Source organism: Sceloporus undulatus, chromosome 8, assembly GCF_019175285.1.
Source record: "Sceloporus undulatus isolate JIND9_A2432 ecotype Alabama chromosome 8, SceUnd_v1.1, whole genome shotgun sequence".
Classification (NCBI taxonomy): domain Eukaryota; kingdom Metazoa; phylum Chordata; class Lepidosauria; order Squamata; family Phrynosomatidae; genus Sceloporus; species Sceloporus undulatus.
This window is the reverse complement of record NC_056529.1, coordinates 9,541,890-9,562,661: the sequence shown is the minus strand read 5'-3', so window position 1 is coordinate 9,562,661 and position 20,772 is coordinate 9,541,890. Positions and strand designations below refer to the sequence as shown.

Here is a 20,772-nt window from a genome sequence, read left to right as displayed (position 1 = left end):
TTCAGTGGGCCGCAAACTGCTCTTTTAAGCCAATGATGACCGAGGCTTCTGGGAGATGAAGTCTAGGATCTCTTCAAGGGCACATTTGGGGACCATTGCCTGGAATAGCCCCCAGGGGCCACCCAGCCCAACCCCCTTCTGCCATGCAGGAACTCTCAGTCAAAGCTCCCCAAGAGATGGCCTTGCAGCCTCTGCTTTAAAAAACCTCCAAAGGAGGGAGACTCCACCACTCTCTGAGTGTCTTGCTTGACTCCCCTTATTGTGACCTGGCTTTGGATCTGCCATTGGTTCTATGTCCATATCCCTCCTGGGATTCATTAGTTGTCTTTAGGACACAGATTTGGGAGCACAGCCCTCAGAATCCCCCTTGCAGCAAGGCAGCCTTGGAGGACTATCTGGCCATAGGCAAGGCAAGGCTTTACTGCATTTTGATTCATAGAATCATGGAATTGGAAGAGACTGCAAGGGTCATCCAGTCCAAGCCCTTTATTCTGCCATGCAGGAACTCTCAGTCAAAGCATCCCCATTGACAGATGGCCATCCAGCCTCTGCTTAAAGACCTTCATGGAAGGAGACTCCACCACAACTTCCAAGGAAGGAGCGTGTTCCAGGAACAGCTGTCAGGAAGTTCCTCCTAATGTGGAAGTGGAATCCCTTTTCCTGTAGTTCGCATCCATTGCTCTGGGTCCCATTCTCTGGAGCAGCACAAAACATGCAGCCAGCCTCTCTTGTTACATCCTGCTGCCTGACTCTTTCCTCTTCTAGAAAGGCAACTGTGTTATGTGGCCCCATTATAAAACCTTGTACTTATAGCAGCCACTTTGGATTAGGATACCATTCACTTGTATTTGCATTATTTTGCAAACTAGTCAGTACAAAGTGCCTGGGATACTTTTTTGGTCTACATTTTGGGGAACTCTAAGCAAAAGTAGTTACTGCTAGATCAAGCTTCCAGAATGGCATCCTCCAAAAGGGATGTATATGATCTATCCTGGAGAGGAGTCAGTGGGGAGAAGACGTGTCTCTGCACCCCAAAAAAGCTTCCCTGCTTTGAAAGCTGAAGGCATATCCTAAGACATGCATACTAGTAAATGTTCCTATAGGTATTACAGTAATAATTTCCAGTCATGCCATGTGGTGTTCAGGGTAAATCTTTAGTAGTGCTCCACATTTGTTTGTTGTTGTGTGCCTTCAAGTTGTTTCTGACTTGTGGCAACTCCTAAGGCCAACCTTTCATGAGGTTTTCCTGGTGAGGGATTTGCTCAAAGGGGGGTTACCATTCATTTTAAAGCACAATTTACCACTCCAGTTAAGAGACAGTAACATATCCAAACTAGTATTTTTGGCTGTGCAGGAAGGGTATGTATTTATAAACCCGAGGCTTGCTGTAGTTCATTTCTGTTTCTGCACATCACATTAATGCATGGCTATACAAGAAGCATACATGTGGCCATTGTTTTGTTTCAGTAGCAACTCACTCACTTAAGTACATTGCATCTGTTTATTCAGCATGGAACCTAGTTAACCACAACTCTTCACACCAGGGCACAGTCTGGCTCAGGTTTTGCTACAACAGAGGTTAATACTATGAACAGAGGGAAAAGCTTCCACAGTTACAGACACAAGGGATGAGATGATAGCAGCTTTGATGCTCACTCCTGCACATGCTGAAAATCTCAAGTGCTTGAGCATGGATAGAATTTGTAGACAATGTCCCCCTTTAAAGTGTACAAAGATATTTAGTTTTAGAACGTCAGGAAGTAGTGACACACATGTGCAAAAAGGAGGACTATTATTTGACAGCAGGCACCCTAAGATGCCTCAATTATTAACACATCTAGATTAGAACTTGTGCAGTCATTGGGTCTCACATTCTGTGTTCAGGTTGCCTTACATAGCCACTTTGCTTGGTTACTGCCTGAGCCGATGAGTTTAGAAGGACAACAATGCGCAAGCTTTGTTTCCACAGAGACCACTAAACTTCTATCCTATGGACTGAAAAGGCTTCCCTTCTTGAATTTTCTCACTCAGACTGGATTCAGTTCTTCAGCTCACCCAGTTTGAGCTTGGCAAAGTCCGTGGCCACCTTCAGGGCGTCCATGAGGCAGTCAGTGTTTTTGCCTGTTGCCTGGGCTGAGAGGTCTTTCCCACCCCCTTTGCCATCCATCAGACCTGATACCTGTTGAACCCATTCACTAGCCTTTAGGCCTTTACCGACAACATCCTGAAAAAGATGGGAAGAGAGAGTATTAGACAATGGGCCTAAAACAGCCCAAGGACAGGAAGTCAAAAGTATGGTTATTATTAGCATATTATTAGCATTAGCAAAAACCCTGGAGTATAGAGATGATATGATGAGGGCAGTCTTCTGAGATCCTACAGAACGCAATACAGTTCCCCAACCATTGGTGACTGCCTGCCAATTTTTAAGTGTCAGTGCCACTTTTCCCACTATCACAGTGCAAAATGTTAGTGGCAAACTGAGCAGGTTTGCAAGGAGGGGAGCAATAAACTGAGTAGGGCCCTGCATGAAGACTCTGCAGCATCCACTCCATTCTATATATATTTACAAAGCTAATGATTCCAGGCTCCAACAACTATCAGTATCAACACTTTTACATCTACAGTCAATGTGGGGTCTACTCCTCCACTTATCCAAATTATTTCTATCATGACCATTGCTGCACCATGGATTAGCCAGTGCTGAAATCTCATCCCATGAATCCTGGATTTACCTGAGGAACTTGGCATAAACAGGTGATTTTGCCAGCTTCATTATCCACTGTGAAAAGCATGGCTGCTGTCTCAGGTGAATGGGTCTTCAAGAGCTTCAAGGATTCATTCAGTGCCTGCAAAATGGCATGTGTAAGGTTCAGAGAAAGCACAGGTCAGGTTTGCTCCTTGCTATGTGATCAGGAACTGATCTGGTCTCAGCGTCCAAACGAGACATTGAGAAGGCTGATTTCTCTCCTGTAGGTTAGCAGCAGAGATATGGTCTGCCATGGATGCTGTTTCAAGCATTCTTTATCTCTACAATTTTCATTTGAAGAAAGACTAATGCTTCCTATTATAGTTCTGGAAGTTTCACACTCAATCCCTGGCAAAAAGAATCAGGCAGCAGTTTTTTTTCATCACTTTCCTAATGTCTCTAAGACACCCCCAGCAGCCAATGGGACAATAAGAACAATACTGCCAACCTAAAACAAAACTGGTTTAGATGAACAAATTATCTAAATCACTGTAAAGTAGCTTGCTCCTATGTTCTACACAACTCTAGATGTTGCTGGGCTGCACTTCCTATCAGCCCTAGCCTGCACAGTCAAGGATGTGTCTTCAATGGCCCAAATGGCTGCCGTGGACCAGTGACATGTGTCTGATTCCCTATAAGCACAAGGACATGTCTAGCCGAGAGGGATCTCTGCCATTTCATATGACACTTTCTGCAGAGATCTGCTGCCACATGGGATCTGCTCCCATGTGTTTCTTAGACTGTGAAGACAGAATAATTACCCTGAACTGCAGTGGAATTAGACTCTGTGAAAACAACTGTTAAAGAAGAGTTGCTGTTGATGATGGTTTTATTCATTTTCCTCAGCTTGTATTTTTAACCTCTCTTGGTCTATTTAACATTTGTTTTGGGACTGCTACACATAGGACACTACAGAGGTTCGCTCTAGAGGTTAGAAACACTACTTTGTGGGATCACATATCCAATAAAGTAACTTTTTCCACATCTGAGTCTCTCCCCATCAATAGAACACATCTGCTTTATTAAAACAATTGGTGTCTGTGAAGGGATGTTACTACCATCCATGTGAATTACCTTTGCAGAGGCTCCACTCTCCATTTCCAAAATGACCAGTGGCTGGTTAGGATGAGCCTCAATAAGCTGTCTTGTCTTGTCAAGAACCTATGGGAACAGTGAAAGAGGAGACATTTTGGTTCATTAACTACCATGGAAATGCCAGTGACAGGAGGAAAGAATACAACAGATGCAGAGAGGCATTTTTAATATTACATTCTGACTTCTCACAGGATACAGATAACAGGAGTCCAAAACAAACAGTGCATCTGGGACAAAAAAGTTATACACACTGGGGCCAGGTTGGTAAAAATCAGAGTCCCATTTCCAAGACCTTCCTTCCTGAGGGGCTGCTGAAAGAAGTTGCAGGAAATGCAAACCCCAGCATATAATGGCAATAGTCACATGGTAAAAGAGAGAGCTACCACTTTGTTGAAAACGAAGGCATGGCCCTTTCATGTTCACCATTAGCACATGCTGCAAAGGGAAACACAGCAGTGTATACAGATGAATCCTTGCATATAATGATAAGTGCTCACTCGTTTCTGGATGTCAGCTTTGTAGGTACGATCTAGATCATCCATAATCTTCTTTAGTGCTTTGAGGGACTCTCTGAGTTCATCTTTCTGCCATTGGGGAATGACAGCAGTGGCCAGGGTCTGTAGATGGAAGAATTTCAAGTCACAACAGCCCAACTATAACAGAGAAAACCCAGTATGCTCCATTCCAATCATTACAAGCAGGGGTCTCATTTCCCCCCATTTCTATGATCACGGTGTACAAGGGCAGAATTTACTCTTTTAGAATCTTAGCTTTCATTAAACATATTTCTAGCTCTCAGGATTCCCTACAGGTAAACATGGCCAGCACCTGATTCAATCTCAGAAATGCACCAAAGACCTAAAGGGGTTGTTAATGTCTTGACCAAGGGACCAAGATTAGAATGGTCTGCTTCAGTCATTGCAAAATTCCCAGTTCTCCTTTCATGGATTGCAGTAATTGTTTGTGCCACAAATAAACAGGATAATGCAAAATAATTTTGTACAATTCATCAAAGTCTCAGAATGTGTACATCTTGTAAAGATAATTTTAAGATGCTTTGGTGAGGTACCTACAGCCCTACCTAGAAATCAATACAGCAAAGATAGAAGATTCCCGATCAGCTTTTAGCAAACTGGTGCTACCTTAGTTGGCACTTAGATGAACCATCTGACAAGAATTCTGAATAACATGCTGCAATCTCCTTTTCCTTCCCCACTCCCCATACCTCGCCAAGGTCTGCAATCTCACGCTGGACATCTTTGTTGGGAGCAGTCTGAATCTTCACCTTGACTTCCAGATCAGCAAGCAGCTTTTTAAGACTGTCCACTTTTCTCAGTGCCTTGGAGAGGGGAATGAAACAGTTCATAATTCCAATCAGCAATTAAAGAGGTGACGTTTACTCTTTGGCATGCCAAAACAACTAAAGATCAACCTAAGACATAGTAAAATATTGCTCACTCAAACAGGATCTGTGTGAAACACTACATTTCTACGTGCACATCCATGTACACATGCACAGACACACATGCTTGTCAGTTTCATCGACTTGACAGAGCTTGGAAAATTATCATTCTGGACTGCAGTTCCCAGAATGCCTGTTATGGTAGTTTGCTGATTCTAGAGGTTGCAGTCCAAAAAATTAACTTCTTCAAGCTCTGTAACTAAACTGTTCCCATACACCTGCCCATTCCCCTCCCACTCACCTTCTGGGCTTCTACTCCAGTCACTGCCACTATTCTCCGGATGCCCTTAGCAATGGCTTCCTCTGACACAATTACAAAGTGGCCAGCATGGCTGGAGTTCTGCAAATGCCTGTGGAAAATAGCAGTTTGTCACACAAAGTGCTGAGGCAGTTGTTACCTTCAGAGGTAACCTTGAGAGTTGCTTCAGAGACCAGACACTGACACTTTCTTTGGGACACACCAAGCAAGCCTGAGCCTTAAGACTCATAGTCTAAAGTATTAATTGCTCTGATCAATTATCTACATGTCAGTACTCCTGGGTGCTTTGTTATTTGTTGATTAGAGTATAATAAAAGATATAGCTCCTCCACCCAAAAAAGATTCAAAAACAATAATAAAATATTCAGTCTGCTCCTCTCTGTAAATTCTTTAAACTTGATGCAACACACACACATAGGTAAACAAGCAACAGGTACTGATTTACATGCTATGAAGTTGTGTGCAAAGCAGAAAGACAGCACTGAGCAACCTTTTCAGATCTCTGTTGCACATGGAACACAGCTCTCTTTCTATGGATTGGAGTCCCATTTTCTCCCCAGGCTCTCTGGTTGTACTCACGTCCCTCCACAGAACTCAACAGATGTGATTGCCCCTGCGGCACTAGAAGGATCAGCCAGCATGTCCTCAATGGGTATGCCAATTGAGACAACGCGGACAGGGTCAGGGTAAGTCTCATCAAATACTGCTCGTAAACCCTGGATGGCTTTGGCAGATGCCAGCGGGCAATCCTTGGCATATACCACCTGGGAAACATGAAGGGGAAAAAAAGGAAAGTTAATCCTGGTGAAGAACTATCAAAGCTTAGAAAAGTTATCCTTAAGATTAGTTTCCAGAACTCATCTAGGCCAGCATACCTGCAGATGACCAGGTCAGAGGCCAGACCTCACACAGGTAAACTACAGCCACTAATGCCAACTTCATTTTAAACTTCTTCATGCAGAAATCCTTAATCTCAGGTCTATAACAAAGGGAAATCTATGCTAGAATCAGTCTTCTCCACCCTGGCACCCTCAGCCATTTTGGATTACAGCTCTCATTTTAGAATCACAGAATCTTTACAGCTGGAAGGGACCACAAGCGCCAGTTAGTCCAGACCCCTGCCAAGCACTGGGTCACTGGTCATGCTCTCATAGGTTGGTGAAAGTTGCAATTCAAAACATACGGGTAGGTGGGGAAGAAAAGTGGCATCAGAGGTGGCATCTCTGAAGATGCCAGCCCAGATGCTGGTGAAACGTCAGGAATAAGCTCTTCTAGAACATGGCCACATAGCCCCAAAAACCCACAAAAATTATTTATTTCTGTCCTTATTCTGCCAGGCCTTGGTTTTTGTGCTGGCTGTGGAGAAAGGGTACTTGCTATCTCTTCTGTCAGCATGAAGTCCAAACAGGCTGGTCAAATAGGGCTGGAGCAGTATGTCCCTTTGCCAGTTGGCTCACTTGCCTGAAAGGAATTCCATGAACTTGCCTATGGCAATTAGGCGAGCTATTAAATTCAAGGCTGGCACACAGGAAGGTTGTGAACACCATATGGACTCACATAGCAATTATAATACAGCAGCACAAATGATATTCTCTCCCATCATACCTTTGCTTCCTGGATCATCTTATTGGCAATCTCTTCTGCTTTCTTGATTTGTTGAGTAGACATAGCTCCTTTGGCTGTGAAATCAAACCGAAGTCTGTCTGGAGCAACCAAGGACCCTCGCTGGTCAGCTTCCCCCAGCACACCACGTAAGGCAAAATTGAGGATGTGGGTGGCTGTGTGGTTGCTCATGACAGGCCTTCTCCTTGGCTGCAAGGCAAAGATGGATGAGAGTGAGGAGTGGTGTGAGACAGTGGAAGGATTCTTGTTATAAAGAATACAGTGAATCTTATGTTAATGTTGGAACAGTATTTGCTGCAGATAAAAACAAATGAATATGACTTCCCCAAAGGTGCTTAAAGCCAAGGAGTCAGCTGGTAGCCTGTTTGCTACCTTTTGCCCACAAAGCAATTTTAAGCATGCACTGGAAAAAGATGTCTTAGCATGCTGCCTGAAATTCACTAAACTGTCAAAGAATCCTTGTAACAGTATGCCAGAGGCAAAGTACTACCACAAAAATGAATCTGCCCAGGTCACCTCAACTGGCAGGGACAATGGGAGAAAAGAGAAGGGACCGATCACCTGGGAATGGGTCATGTGACAATTTCTCAAATTAATGTGTAAAAGTGTAGTCCCTGAGAATACAACTGTCAGCCATCTCAGCCACCAAATATTCTTCTGCAACTCCTAATACTATATGTTATAGCAGCATAATAGTTAAGAGTGTCACATGCCTAGGATTAATTTCTCACTTCACCATCAAACTCTCTGCATGACACTGGGATAACTACTCCTCGGCCTAACCAATCTCACAGGATTGTTAAGGTGAAAGTGTTGCAGTGCAGGGAAGAAACCAGGTAACATGCTTTAATCATATTTGAAGAAGACCAGCATGACAATGGAATGGAATGAATAAACATATCACAGGATGGAAAGGGAGCCTGTGGCTGACAAGCAGTGTGTAAATATTCTAAATAAATAAATAAATTTAAATTCAACATGCTTTGATCTTGGGTACAGAACAGAGTTTGTTCCTACATGAGTCACTTACTTCATCAATGTACAATCGTACAGTGTCTCCCACCTTCAAGCTCCCATAGATTGTGCCCACATGGAGAACATAACCTCCACGCACTTGTACATTTTTCACTGTAAATTCTGTCTTCTGCAGAAACCAAATAACAGGTGTTAGCTGACTCTCAACAAGGATAAGAACAGAATAAGAGCACAGCTCCTTCAATCAATTGCTGAACCAACATCTGCACCTGCAGCTGGAAATGCCAAACAACATCAGAGATTGATGTAACTTTACAGTTGGCCCTCCACATTTGTGGCTTTGACTTTTGCGGCTTTGATTATTTGCAGTTTTGATTTATATGTTCTTTCTAGGAATCTCTAGGTCCTCCTGTTCAATTCTGCCAGAAGTTGACCATAGAGTTGTGTCTCCTGCATGAGCCTATGATCAACATCTGGCAGAAGTTGACCACAGAGTTGCACTGGAGGATCTAGAGATTCCTATGGAGGTGTTATCTTAGGTAAAAAGAATAGTGTTGGGTTTTTTTTATTTGCAGCATTTCCACAGGGGTCCTTCATGCCTAAACCCAGCAAATGTGGAGGGACCACTGAAATTATTTATAAATGATATAATTTCTTTACTAGAAAGGAACATACAAAACTAAAATCAAGGATAATAACTGGATTTTAAAAGGTCAAAAAATTACAGCATGAAGCATAAAAACACATATACATAAAAATTACAATAGAAATGATCTCACTGATTAGCAAAATGGTAAGTAATACAACATCACAAGTAGTACCTTAACCATGAAAAGCCTAGGGGAATAAGACATTAAGTTGGTGCCTAAATAATGGTGGAAAATGGTGTGTGTGTGTGTGTAATAAATGACCAAAACAACCTCTAACATGAAATGCTGAGCACCAAGAATTGACATTAATCCTGCTCCTTAAGTGCTATGGACTGAACCTGAATCTCTGGGCGTGCTAAACATGCACCCTATCACTTGCTTAAAACATCTCCAACTTACATCTTCACTGCTTTCGTCCTCCTTAACAAGATAGCCTTCATCATAGATCTGTCCTCCCTGCTCAGCATAAAAGCATGTCCGGTCCAGCACAACCCCACATTCTTGGCCTGTAGACACCTCATCCACAAACATCTTCTCCCGACGAAGGGCTTTCACGGTGGCCACAGGGCTGTCAAACTCTATACATTGGGGGAAAACAGTGAGATTCGGGACAGAAAAGGCTCTTTGCTTTACTAGGAAACAGCCAAACAAACAGAAAGAGTACTGTAACTGGCAAAATCAATGTGATGCTGGAATAACATAACTTTCTAATATATGCTGGGGCACATAGCTCATAACCAAAGTGTCTCCACCTGCTTTTAAAAAACCCTTGAAGAGAAAGCGTGGTCAAAACATTGATACAAGCATACCATAGTTAACAAAGCCTCTGACACTGAAGCTCTTTTTTCAAAGGCTCTTTAGGCCTGCCAGCCCCTACTTTCCCCATGAACCACTGTCTAGCTTGAGGTTTTTTTAGTGGCACTGACAAAGAAAGGATGGGAAGGAGTAATGGAAAAAGATTTTTGGTGTTAGGTTGCAACAATGTGTCTACAGTAAACAATTCAACAAAGCTTGACCTAGGAAAGAACAGGATTTTATCCTAGCCAATCCTACTGTAGCTGTGTGTGCCTGCCTATAACAAGCAAGGTAAGCAGCAGCTGCCTCCAGAATCTCTTACTAAGCATGCATAAACAATGAAACAGACAGAGAAGGTAAAAGCAGATAAGCCCACCTCACCACACACCCCCCCAACATGTTAAAAAAGGAGAACTCTGTGTGAGTTTGGCAACCACATGGAAATCAAAAGAAAAATTGAGATTGGTGAAAGAAAAGAAGTCATCCCTGGATATATTTGGGATGAAGCTTGCAAGGAGGGTCAATATTTTTTGTTTGTTTGTTTATGACCAAGGCAAATCAGTGGGTTTGCACATTTGAGTAGGGATTCAAGCCCTAGTCCCTGAAGTCATGGTCAAATCACTGTATCAGGCTGGTTTGGGATGGGTCCAGATACAAAAAGAACCCGGGGGGGGGTACATACAGACCCAGGGCTGCACTCTGCTTACCCCTCTGCCTTAAACACAGACAAAATCAAGCATTTAAAAAGCCTCTGACAATTTTTCAACAAAAATCACCTAAACCAAATTTGGTTATTTTTAAAAAAACCCAGTCTATAAACTCAGGATTCAGCTGTTTAGTTCACATGGCTCTATTATCCATTAGACACACAACTTTCCAGAAAAAAAAAAACCCAAAGTATAAAAGCTGCTACACTTGACCTGTTGAAGCCAGGCAAGCATCTCTCACAATGTGAGAGAAGAGATGGCATTATAGGAAACAGTCGGGAACCTACCATAGGTGCCACTGGGATCAGATGAGTAGTTGTATTTCAGAGAGTCATCTGTGGCTTCCTGCCCCTTGGAGCGGAGTTCCTCAATAGCATAGATGTCCAACATGATGAGATCTTCATCACCTCCTCCCTTGCCCTGGGACTTCAGCTGTGAATATAACAAGACAAGATGTAAAAGAAAGCCCTCAGTATGACATGGATTTCTATTTTGTTAACTGACAGAAGACAGAAAAGGGGAAGCAGGGGCAGGCTGATCAATGAAGCTCAGGTGGGATGCAAAACAGATGTTCAGAATGCAACAGTGTGATGCGGCAGCTAAAAAGGCCAATGCTATTTTAGGCTGCATCAATAGAAGTATAGTGTCTAGATCAAGAGAAGTAATAGTGCCACTGTATTCTGCTCTGGTCAGGCCCCACCTAGAATATTGTGTCCAGTTCTGGGCACCACAATTCAGAAAGGACATTGAGAAACTGGAGCGTGTCCAAAGGAGGGCGACAAAAATGGTGAAGGGTCTGGAAACCATGCCCTATGAGGAACGACTTAGGGAGCTGGGGATGTTTAGCCTGGAGAAAAGAAGGTTAAGAGGTGATATGATAGCCCTGTTTAAATATTTGAAAGGAAGTCATATTGAGGAGGGAGCAAGCTTGTTTTCTGCTGCTCCAGAAAACAGGACCCGGAACAATGGATGCAAGCTCCAGGAAAAGAGATTCCACCTGACCATTAGGAGGAACTTCCTGACAGTAAGGGCTGTTCGACAGTGGAATGCACTCCCTCGGAGGGTGATAGAGTCTCCTTCCTTGGAGGTCTTTAAACAGAGGCTGGATGGCCATCTGTCAGGGATGCTTTGATTTGGATTTCCTGCATGGCAGGGGGTTGGACTGGATGGCCCTAGTGGTCTCTTCCAACTCTATGATTCTATGATTCTATGATTCTATGCCCATTTCTGCCTTCAATCAATTCTCAATAGACTAAGGCCAGTACTACCAAATCCAACGCAATTGGAAAGTTGGCTAAGAAAACAATGGAATAAAGGATATAGAAAAGGCAGCAGCAAGCCCAAACATAGGTCCTGAAGATTACCAGGGACTGGTGTTAGCAAAACACATTTTTCTAAGACCAAACAGTATCTGAAACTTTGCAAGCCCTTATCATCAAACAGCTTTCTCTAATGTGGCACCCTCCAGATGTTTTTGTTGACTATTCCCATCAGCCCCAGCCAGAATGGCCATCCATCAGAGAATATAGGAGTTACAGTCCAAAACTTCTGGAGGGCACCACATTAGAGGAGGGCTGCCACAGAGATGCGGCTGACTGGTTCTTCTCTACATATGGACTTTCATTGTGTTGACTGGTTAATAATCTATTTTGGCGATGATTTTTTTTCCTATGCACATGTACGTCAGTAAGTATCAGTGTTGCATTTTGCTTTACTTTCACTTTGTGTCTTCTCTATCATAAACCTAGATAGTGCATTTTAATTAAATGAGGCAAATAAATTAAGGGGTGATTACTCTTTACCCCAACAACCTCACATTATAGTAATATATTTTAGCTGACATGCTAGGACTCTTTACATGAGGGATGTGCAACTGAACTATTTCAACTGAGCTATTTCAAGCTATATACACTTAATATTTAGATTTTCTTTTGTATTTTAAACAAATGTTCAGTCCTTGGGGCAAGACATTCAAGCCTACAAATATATTACTCTTCTGATATGCCCTGTAGAGCAGAAAACTGTCTTCTAAGCTGGTGATGAGCCAAGACCCACCTGTGCAGTCTTCCTCTCCTCTTCAAAACCCTCCATGTCAACCTTGAGGCCCTTCTCTTCTGCAATGAGCCCGGTCAGATCCACAGGGAAACCATAGGTATCATAAAGCAACCAGGCAGTATCTCCTAGAGAGAAATGAGAAAGGAAAACAGTCAGATTACTGGCATACGACACAACTAGCCTACATTCTCCCTTGCGAGATTTCTACTGGGTTTATAACTGTGATCTTGGCCTACTAGCCAGGTTTCTGTTTGTCCTCGCTACTAATTCCTCAAGACTTCCATCAAGCAAAGAAGCCTGAAGGGAGAATCTTGTCTTAATTTGAGAAGAAAAGAAAAATCAGGAGAAAAGCCTGCTGTTTCTCTCCTTTCCCAAAACTCTCTGAAGTGAAAGATTTAATTTCTCCCTTCAGCCTAGGGTTATCGAATGCAAGTTTGAAAAAAGTATGGATTATCCTTCATTTGTGTCCAAATAGAAAGAACAGTAAAACCATCTACTATCCCTTTTTTGTTTACAAAGAGAAACCTAAGTTGGAGGATCCTGTGAGATCTTCTCATCAGAAAGCAAGACACACAAACACCCCCGGTGAGCAGATGAATGGAACAGTGGATAGCATGAATGTGTGGTTTAAAAAGACAAGAAGGAATGTCTGCTCAAATCCCACGAGAAGAGGTATAGGCAAAATACAAATGAACAAGAACTGCCACGATGAGGCACACTCATGGAGGTTAAGATGGCTTATGCAAATAGTTGCTTATTATCATTCATATCTCTCCTATTTACAGCCCCATTGTCTACAGGAATGTTCTTAAAGTTCAAGTGTTCATAATATTTTACATCAGGAAACAGGAATCCTTTATAGCATCACATAAACACTTGCACAGCTGGGATACTGAGGATGGAGCACTGCTTTGAAAAAGCATGCAGTTTGGCCCAATTTCCTTAAGATACATAAACAAGTGTTGCACATAACAGCATTCATTTTCTCACCAGGAATAATTTTGTTATTCCCCAAGCTCTGAATTTTCCTATCAAGTATGCGTCGGCCTCTATTGAGTGTCTTCAAGAACTGAACCTCCTCTTCATTGATAATATCTTTCACCATCTCTGGGTCTTTTTTCAGTTCAGGAAAAGCACCACCCTGAAAGAAGTAAGAGTTGTTAGGCCAAACCAAGTAGCACTCCTTCCCTCCCTGCCCCATTTAAGCCCCAAAAGCAATTGAGAGAGAACAGGCTTAAAAGCTTACCAGGGATTCTACTACTACATCAACCAATGTGGCAAAGAAACCTTTGGGTGCATTGAGTTTCTCATGGGCATACCGCACTGCACGGCGAAGAATGCGCCTCAGAACATACCTGCACAAGGGAAAGAAAAGGCAGGCAGAAGTTAGTCTTTGCATTTAATGCAAAAATCCCAGAGCTTCTAATCTCTGGCACTGCGGGACATGCACACACATGGGTTTCCCTTATGTATGCATATATTATTTCTGGGGTGCTGCAAAAGTATTTCATATCAGGTCTTCTACAGAAGCTTCACACAACTGGCATGAAGAAAAAAAATCACATGCACCCTTACCCCCTCCCAGTGTTGTCAGGCCTTCCACCATCTGAAAGGGCCACAGTGATGGTCCGGGCATGGTCAGCAAGTACACGATACGCCATGTCTATGCCATCTACATCATCCTCACCAACCTGCCCACTGTATGGTCTGCAGCCAGTGCCCTATGATGAAAAAGAAATAAGAGTGATGCTGAAGAAACAGAAAGATCAAGCTTATTGCATGTGAGCATGTTTACATAACAGATTTTCTTCTGAGACCCTTTGGACTATTCATACCCACCCCACCCAATGCACAACAGTTGTTCCCAACGTTTGGTCCTCCATATGTTTTGGACTTCAACTCCCAGAAGCCCCCGCCATCATGGTCAATGGCAATTCTGAAGGATGAAGTGTATGGTGGGGAAAAGGTTGAAAACCACAGAAATAAGCAGCCTCATTTTATGTGTGTAGAAGCAGCCATATGACACAAGCTGCGCTCTGCCTTTTCTCTCCTCCAGGCCCCACACCTGCGGCATGAGGCTGCTGTCTCATGCCATCTAATACTGTGAGCATTGCTGGCCCATATCATGCAAAGACTAACACTGTTAACCACAAGAAAAGAGATACTATCTAAATGTTAGAAATAACTTCTTTTTAACTGTAAGAGCTATTTGACAATGGAATAGACTGCCTTGGACAATTGTACTCTCCATTTTTGGAGGACTTTAAACAGGATGGACATCTTTCAGGAGGGTTTAGTTGTGTATTCTTGCATGGCACACGGTTGGATTAGATGATCCTTGTGACCTTGTCTCTTCCAACTCTATGATTCTATGATCCTGTGTTCCAGCTGGTGAGACTAACTCAGGAGATGCAAAGACCGATTTAATAGCCAAGCAGATCTAGGCATGCAGCCTTCTCTTAAGGGAAGCTAGAGACACAGAAACTAGAGCCTGTACATATGTTAACACAGTCACCCACAACACATCTGAACAGGTACCTTTTGGATAGCCTCAAAGTAAGGCACAAAGAGATCTGTATCATAGTTGGACATCTTGTTCTGTAACACAGACACCAGCCTCTCTAGGCCCATGCCAGTATCAATGCTTTTCTTGGGAAGAGGTTTCAGGGTCCCATCAGCCTCTCTTGCACAGAAAAGAGAAATACATCATTATTACACTCTCAGCCTCAGGAGAAAGCAATGTCAAGAACAAATCCTGGGATTTGTAGGTTGGTGAGGCACCAGAACTCATCAGACAGAGAATTGTAAATGCCCCTTCCTAGACTCCAATTTGCAGGATTCCATAGGATGGTATCAAAGTGTTATAATTGTATAATCTGCAATAAAGCTTTCCTTGCTACCCGAGCAACCCATCATGTCCTAAACTGAAAATAACAAAACACTGCTTTACCCAACTGGCATAAATTTGTCCTTCATTATTGAATAGCAAGTCTTATATATTCTGTCTTCTGAAATGCTCTGTTAATATTTTCTTCCCATCTAACAATTCTCCCTTTATCATTTCTAATATTGTCCACATTGATCAAGATAATGCTTTGATGTTGTTTTAAATGTTGTTATTGTGTGCCTTAAAGCCCTTTCTGACTTATGGCAACCCAAAGGTCACTAAAAGTAATTCTTGCGCCACCTGTTGAATTGTATGAACACCAGGTTCCATATCTCCAGAACATTAGGATCATCTTGATTGACAAGGTGTGAAGCATCTCGGTCCCCAATCCTGTCATAGTGCATCTCACTGCAAGGTCCACATGGTCCTGTATCTCCCATTTCCCAGAAGTTATCCTTCATGCTGCCTGGAAGAATCCTGCTCTCTGGAAGACTGAAAGAAATACCCAGTGAATTACTAAGGCCTGTTACAGACAGCCAAAATAAAGCTGCTTCGAGTCACAATGGAGGTATGGTGTTTCAATGATGCATGCGTCCTATGAATCCAGAAGCCACACCAAAGCTGCACTCCAGTCCTTAGGGCTGGAGCGTGGCTTTGGTGCGACTTCTGGACTCTTCGGACGCATGCATCATTGAAACACCATACCTCCACTGTGACTCGAAGCAGCTTTATTTTGGCTGTCTGTAACAGGCCCACGACTGTTTTTTTAAAGTCAATAATGGTTAAACATATGCCAAAACCCACTCAGCTGATTCCATGTCTTTTAAAGGAACATTTTTATCACACTGACAAATGTAAAATAATACTTTTATGCATGACACCAAATCATTCTTTACATGTACCAGGATAAAGGTACTTCCGTTTGCATGCAAAGGGATCTTGTAGACCTTTGAAACTAACTTAGTGAAAGAAGTTGTAGCGTATGATTTAGTAGACATAGGCTGCATCCACCTGCAGAAATAATCCAGTTCGACACCATTTTAACTGCCATGGCTCAATGCTACTGAATTCTGGGAAATGTAGTTTTGTGAGACATTTAGCCTTCTCTATCAGAGAGCTTTGATGCTACAACTACAATTCCCAGGATTCCACAGCATTGAGCCATGGCAGTTAGCATAGTGTCAAATTGGATTATTTCTTCAGTGTAGATGCACTCTCAGTCTACTTCCTCAAATACATGGAGCCCATCTAAGGAAGTATACTAAGCCTCCAAAAGTTTACACTACCACTTCTTTCACTCAATTAGTCTCAAAGATACTACAAGGTCCCTTTGCATATCAGTATTCTAGTCTTAACACAGCTATGTCTCTGAATTTATTTTTTGTGGAAGACAGAGCGATCATAGAGATTACCCTTCTCTAGCCACTTAGAGGCCTTCCCCAACCTAGTATGTGCCAGATGCTTTGGATTACAGCTGCCACAGTACTTTATCTTTAGTCATGTTAGCTGGGTCCAAAGGGAATTTTTATCCAACATATCCAGAGGGAGCCAAGTTGCAGAAAATTAGCATTTATCATGTAGCATTTATCAAGCATAGGCTGGGAATTAGGAAAGGCTAGTTCCTGGTCACCTAGGCCCAAAGGTGGCTCAGTCTACATCCTAGGAATTTCCCAGACAACTCACCCTAAATCCAGCCAGATTTGTTTGCAATCTAAATCTGGCTGCAGACCAGCTGCCTCGTTCCCACCAAAGTATGTGACGTACAGCCTCTCAATAGGGATGCCAAACTCTTTGGTGAGCAGGTCCAGGGCAAATTTGCAGGCCAATTCCTGAATGGAAAAAGAAAATAAACCCTGAGGTCTTGGCATTTAGAATGATTCTGAAGGAAACTGAAATAGACCTGCAGTTGTCACCACCACCAGAACAGGCAAATGGGCAGACTGTTGTGTATTGGGGAGAGGAATTGCTAAACCCAGAGGCATAACCTGTTTTTGGGGTCCCCAATCAAGCCTACAGAGGTTCTCCCATTGCCTCACCCCCTCAAGGTGGGAGACAGGGCACAAACACTCCCTGTGGAAGGCAAGCAGGGAGAAAAGCATAGTCAGCAGGTGCTTTTGGAGCTTGCAGGGTCCCAACCTTAGGATGCACCCAATAAGGCTCCACATCCTCCTTACTCTGTTATTCCCAATTTTTAATCACAATAGTCCAAATGCTGCACTAAACAAAAACACTGCAACCAGATTAACCTATCCATGTGCATATAATTTCAGCAGAACTGGAATTTCTTTGACATTAAACACAACCAGGTTGCATTCATCATTTGGACTCATCTTAGCCAGCTAATTACTTTAAATTTTGGGCAAAAGCTGCTGGCAGAGTCTCTATCATACCTTGAAGTAATCTCCAAAAGACCAGGAGCCCAGCATCTCAAAGAAAGTGTGGTGATAGACGTCTTTGCCAACATCATCCAAGTCATTGTGCTTCCCACCAGCACGAATACACTTCTGAGTGTTGGCCGCTCGCGTTAGTTTTGCCATGGGGTGAGTGGGGTCAATAGTGTTGAGGAAGATGGGTTTGAACTAGATGGGAATAAGAACAGTTTTCAGTTCAAGGACACCCTACAAACATAGAAAAAATATAAATTCCAAAAAGCAAACTTTGATTTTGCCATTTTATATAAGGTACACCATGTTACTATGACATTGTATTTAATGAGAATTGAGCATCCACAGATTTTGGTATCAACAGGGAGTCCTGGAACAAACCCCAGCAGACAAAGGGCCCACTGTACTCACTTGTCATAGTCAAGTTTTATAGTCAAGTATTGCTTTTCACCATCTAGTCTTCATTTCAATAATTTTTTAACTTTGCTTTACTTTTGAGTGTGCTGTTGGTTCAAATCATTCTACCTGCTACATATCAAGGGTGGTATAGAAAAAGAACCCAGAATTTTCATGATTCTTCACAAATTTGTTTAACATCCTTTCAGAAATGCATCACCACATCCTGTAGCACTCAATTCCAAAATTTAATTATACATTTTTATGTGAAATGGTACTTCTCTATATGTTCTTATGTGTTCCTTATCAGTACTTCCAGAGCACATCAACATCACTGATCCTGCAATCACAAAACTGTCGGCTCTTCCTATCTGTTGGCTTGCCATCTGCAGATTGGAGCATCTTGTGGATGGCCCTGCCCTGTTCTTCTCAATGCCAGGATGTGCACATGGGTGAGCCAATAGTTGCACACACATTGCACTGCCATTGAGGAGAATGGTACTTGAGGTCCCACAGAATTTGCCATCTGCAGTGGCGAATCGGGAACAGAACCTCCGCAGATACAAAGGGACGATTATACCTAATTCTAGAGTTATAAGAAAGGAAAGGAAACTCTCTCTTTACCTATTTTGTCCACTTTGTTTAGAATTTTACATCATGTCTCACCTGATTCATGCCCGCATTGGCAAAGAGTAAAGTTGGGTCATCCAGGGGGATGGTGGCAGAAGAGTGGACATAGGTATGGTGGTTCTCCACAAAGAAATTGATAAATCGTTGACGGATTTCTCTGGCTGTTAAAGTTGTCGCCATCTTGGAATTGCCACTCAATGCTGATAAGAAGAAGGGGGAAGGAGGGAGAAAGCAAGGATTTGAATGACACATTGAAAATTCAATGGAAGGACAACTTTCAGCAACTGAATTGCAGCCATTGTCGGTGATAGCATCTGGCACTGAGCCCCACTGCATCTACTCAGACACTGTAAGCCCCACATAATTCAAAACATAAGGACTATCAGTCTTCAAACAGCTTAATCTTTGCATACCAAGGATTATAGGCAATGAGGAGATTCCCATTTATGATGTCAAGTAAAATATATTAAAAGCACTTTTTAAAGTGAGGTGCAGGTAGATCTAAAGCAACATGGCCAAGTACAAATAGTGTCTCGGAGTGAAGTAGCAAACCCAATTAAACCTACAAGCCATATATGCAGGATGACCTGCCTGTGTAAATATAAGCCTATAACTGATTTGCTATGATCAGGAATTTTAGCCCCCAAATTTGGACAGAGGGTTGTTTCTATGGTTATAACTCTGAGGGTCAGAAACATTGGATAGTCTAGTTATACAAACATTACTATACTACCCTTGTAACACCTATTAGCTACCATATATACTTGTGTACAAGTCAACCACTTAATACTACTTCCCAGGTGCTGGAGAAGTTTTAACATCAGGTTATAGGGGTGTTTCTTTGATGGGAAGAGAAGGCTTTCAGATCAGATTGGGAAGGGGCAGAAGTGGAGCTAAAAGGGGAGTTTCTTTGATGGGAAGAGAAGGCAGAAACACATTCCACACTCACTGTCCTCTTTGCAAAAACAGAGAAAGGAAAGAACACCTTGGGCCTAGGAAACAAGCACAGGACAGCCATATTGCAGCAACCGTTAAGACCCTTGACCAGCCATCTCTGGTCAAATAGTCCTGGCTGTCCTTCGCTTGTTCTCTTGCCAAACACACAACACTACAGCCAACACCTGACTGTTGTGCAGTATAGAGTCAGTAAGATGTGTCTGAAACAACGCAGAGCAGTTAAAAAGGTCTCAAACTGGGTTATTTCTGCAGTGTGTTTTGGACCCAGGTGGTGTAGAGTGCATCTGCACTGCAGAAATAATCCAGGCTGATACCGCTTTAACTGCCCTGGCTCAGTGCAAGGGAATCCTGGGATTTATAGTTTGTTCTGCAGCTCTCTGAGGGAGAAGGCTAAATGGCTCACAAAACGACAAACCCCAGAATCTGACAGCATTGAGCCAGGGCAGTTAAAGCGGCGTCAAACTGGGTTATTCCTGCAGTGTGTTTTGGACCAAAGCGGCACAGGCTGCATCCGCACTGCAGAAATAATCTGACATCCTCAGAAGTATGGAATGCTGGGATTTGTAGTTTGCAGTGGCACCAGAGCTCTCTGAAGAAGGCGAAATGTCTCCCAGGTTCCCATAGCACTAAGTCTTGGGAGTTAAAGCGGTGTCAAAGTGGGTTATTGTAGCAGTGCGGATGCAGCTGGAATGCTGGAGTATGAAGCTTGCACACACCCATTTGTTTGTCTGCTTTGACCTACTCCACAGGGTTGTTGTGAGCACCATGTACTCCACCTTGAGTGCCTTTGGAGAAACAGGGGACCGATTAAACACACACACATATATATATATATATACACACATATATTATATGTACTCACACACACACACATATATATACACACATATAACATATAGACATAATATATATATACATATATACATATTATATATGTGTGTGTGTGTGTGTATATATATATATATATATACACACATATTATATACACACACATATACATAAATATATAGAGGAGCATAGAAGCTCTTTCCTTGTCAACCCCTTTCTCTCTCTCTCTCCATACCTGTCTCTTTCCTCTCAGCAGCTGCAGACCAGCATGCAATCCTTTCGCCTCACACCCAACCTTGCTGCAGATATCTTTTAGCCCG

General features: G+C 42.7%; 1 protein-coding gene across 1 annotated transcript; it reads right to left on the bottom strand.

Moving 5' to 3' along the window:
• Nucleotides 1-1,456: 1,456 nt before the first annotated feature.
• Nucleotides 1,457-20,772, bottom strand: AARS1 (alanyl-tRNA synthetase 1). The gene is made up of 21 exons (XM_042437347.1): nucleotides 20,688-20,772; nucleotides 18,704-18,867; nucleotides 17,648-17,836; nucleotides 16,941-17,086; nucleotides 15,558-15,749; nucleotides 14,909-15,053; nucleotides 13,946-14,091; nucleotides 13,617-13,725; nucleotides 13,361-13,511; nucleotides 12,371-12,495; nucleotides 10,603-10,747; nucleotides 9,213-9,391; nucleotides 8,219-8,332; nucleotides 7,171-7,377; nucleotides 6,145-6,329; nucleotides 5,548-5,656; nucleotides 5,070-5,183; nucleotides 4,342-4,461; nucleotides 3,824-3,910; nucleotides 2,736-2,849; nucleotides 1,457-2,224 (listed from the first exon to the last, which is right to left on the bottom strand). Exons 2-21 carry the CDS (start codon nucleotides 18,845-18,847, stop codon nucleotides 2,039-2,041), a joined length of 2,907 nt encoding a protein of 968 aa, XP_042293281.1. The 5' UTR covers nucleotides 18,848-18,867; nucleotides 20,688-20,772; the 3' UTR covers nucleotides 1,457-2,038.

Bases quoted from the DNA above. Each gene is read 5' to 3' on its own strand.
- AARS1 (XM_042437347.1), bottom strand. From the start codon at position 18,847: ATGGCGACAACTTTAACAGCCAGAGAAATCCGTCAACGATTTATCAAT. The intron at 14,092-14,908 runs GTACCTGTTCAG...TTTTCATCATAG, and splicing joins ACTTTGAGGCTATCCAAAAG to GGCACTGGCTGCAGACCATA. The intron at 2,225-2,735 runs GTAAATCCAGGA...CATCTTTTTCAG, and splicing joins GTTTATGCCAAGTTCCTCAG to GATGTTGTCGGTAAAGGCCT.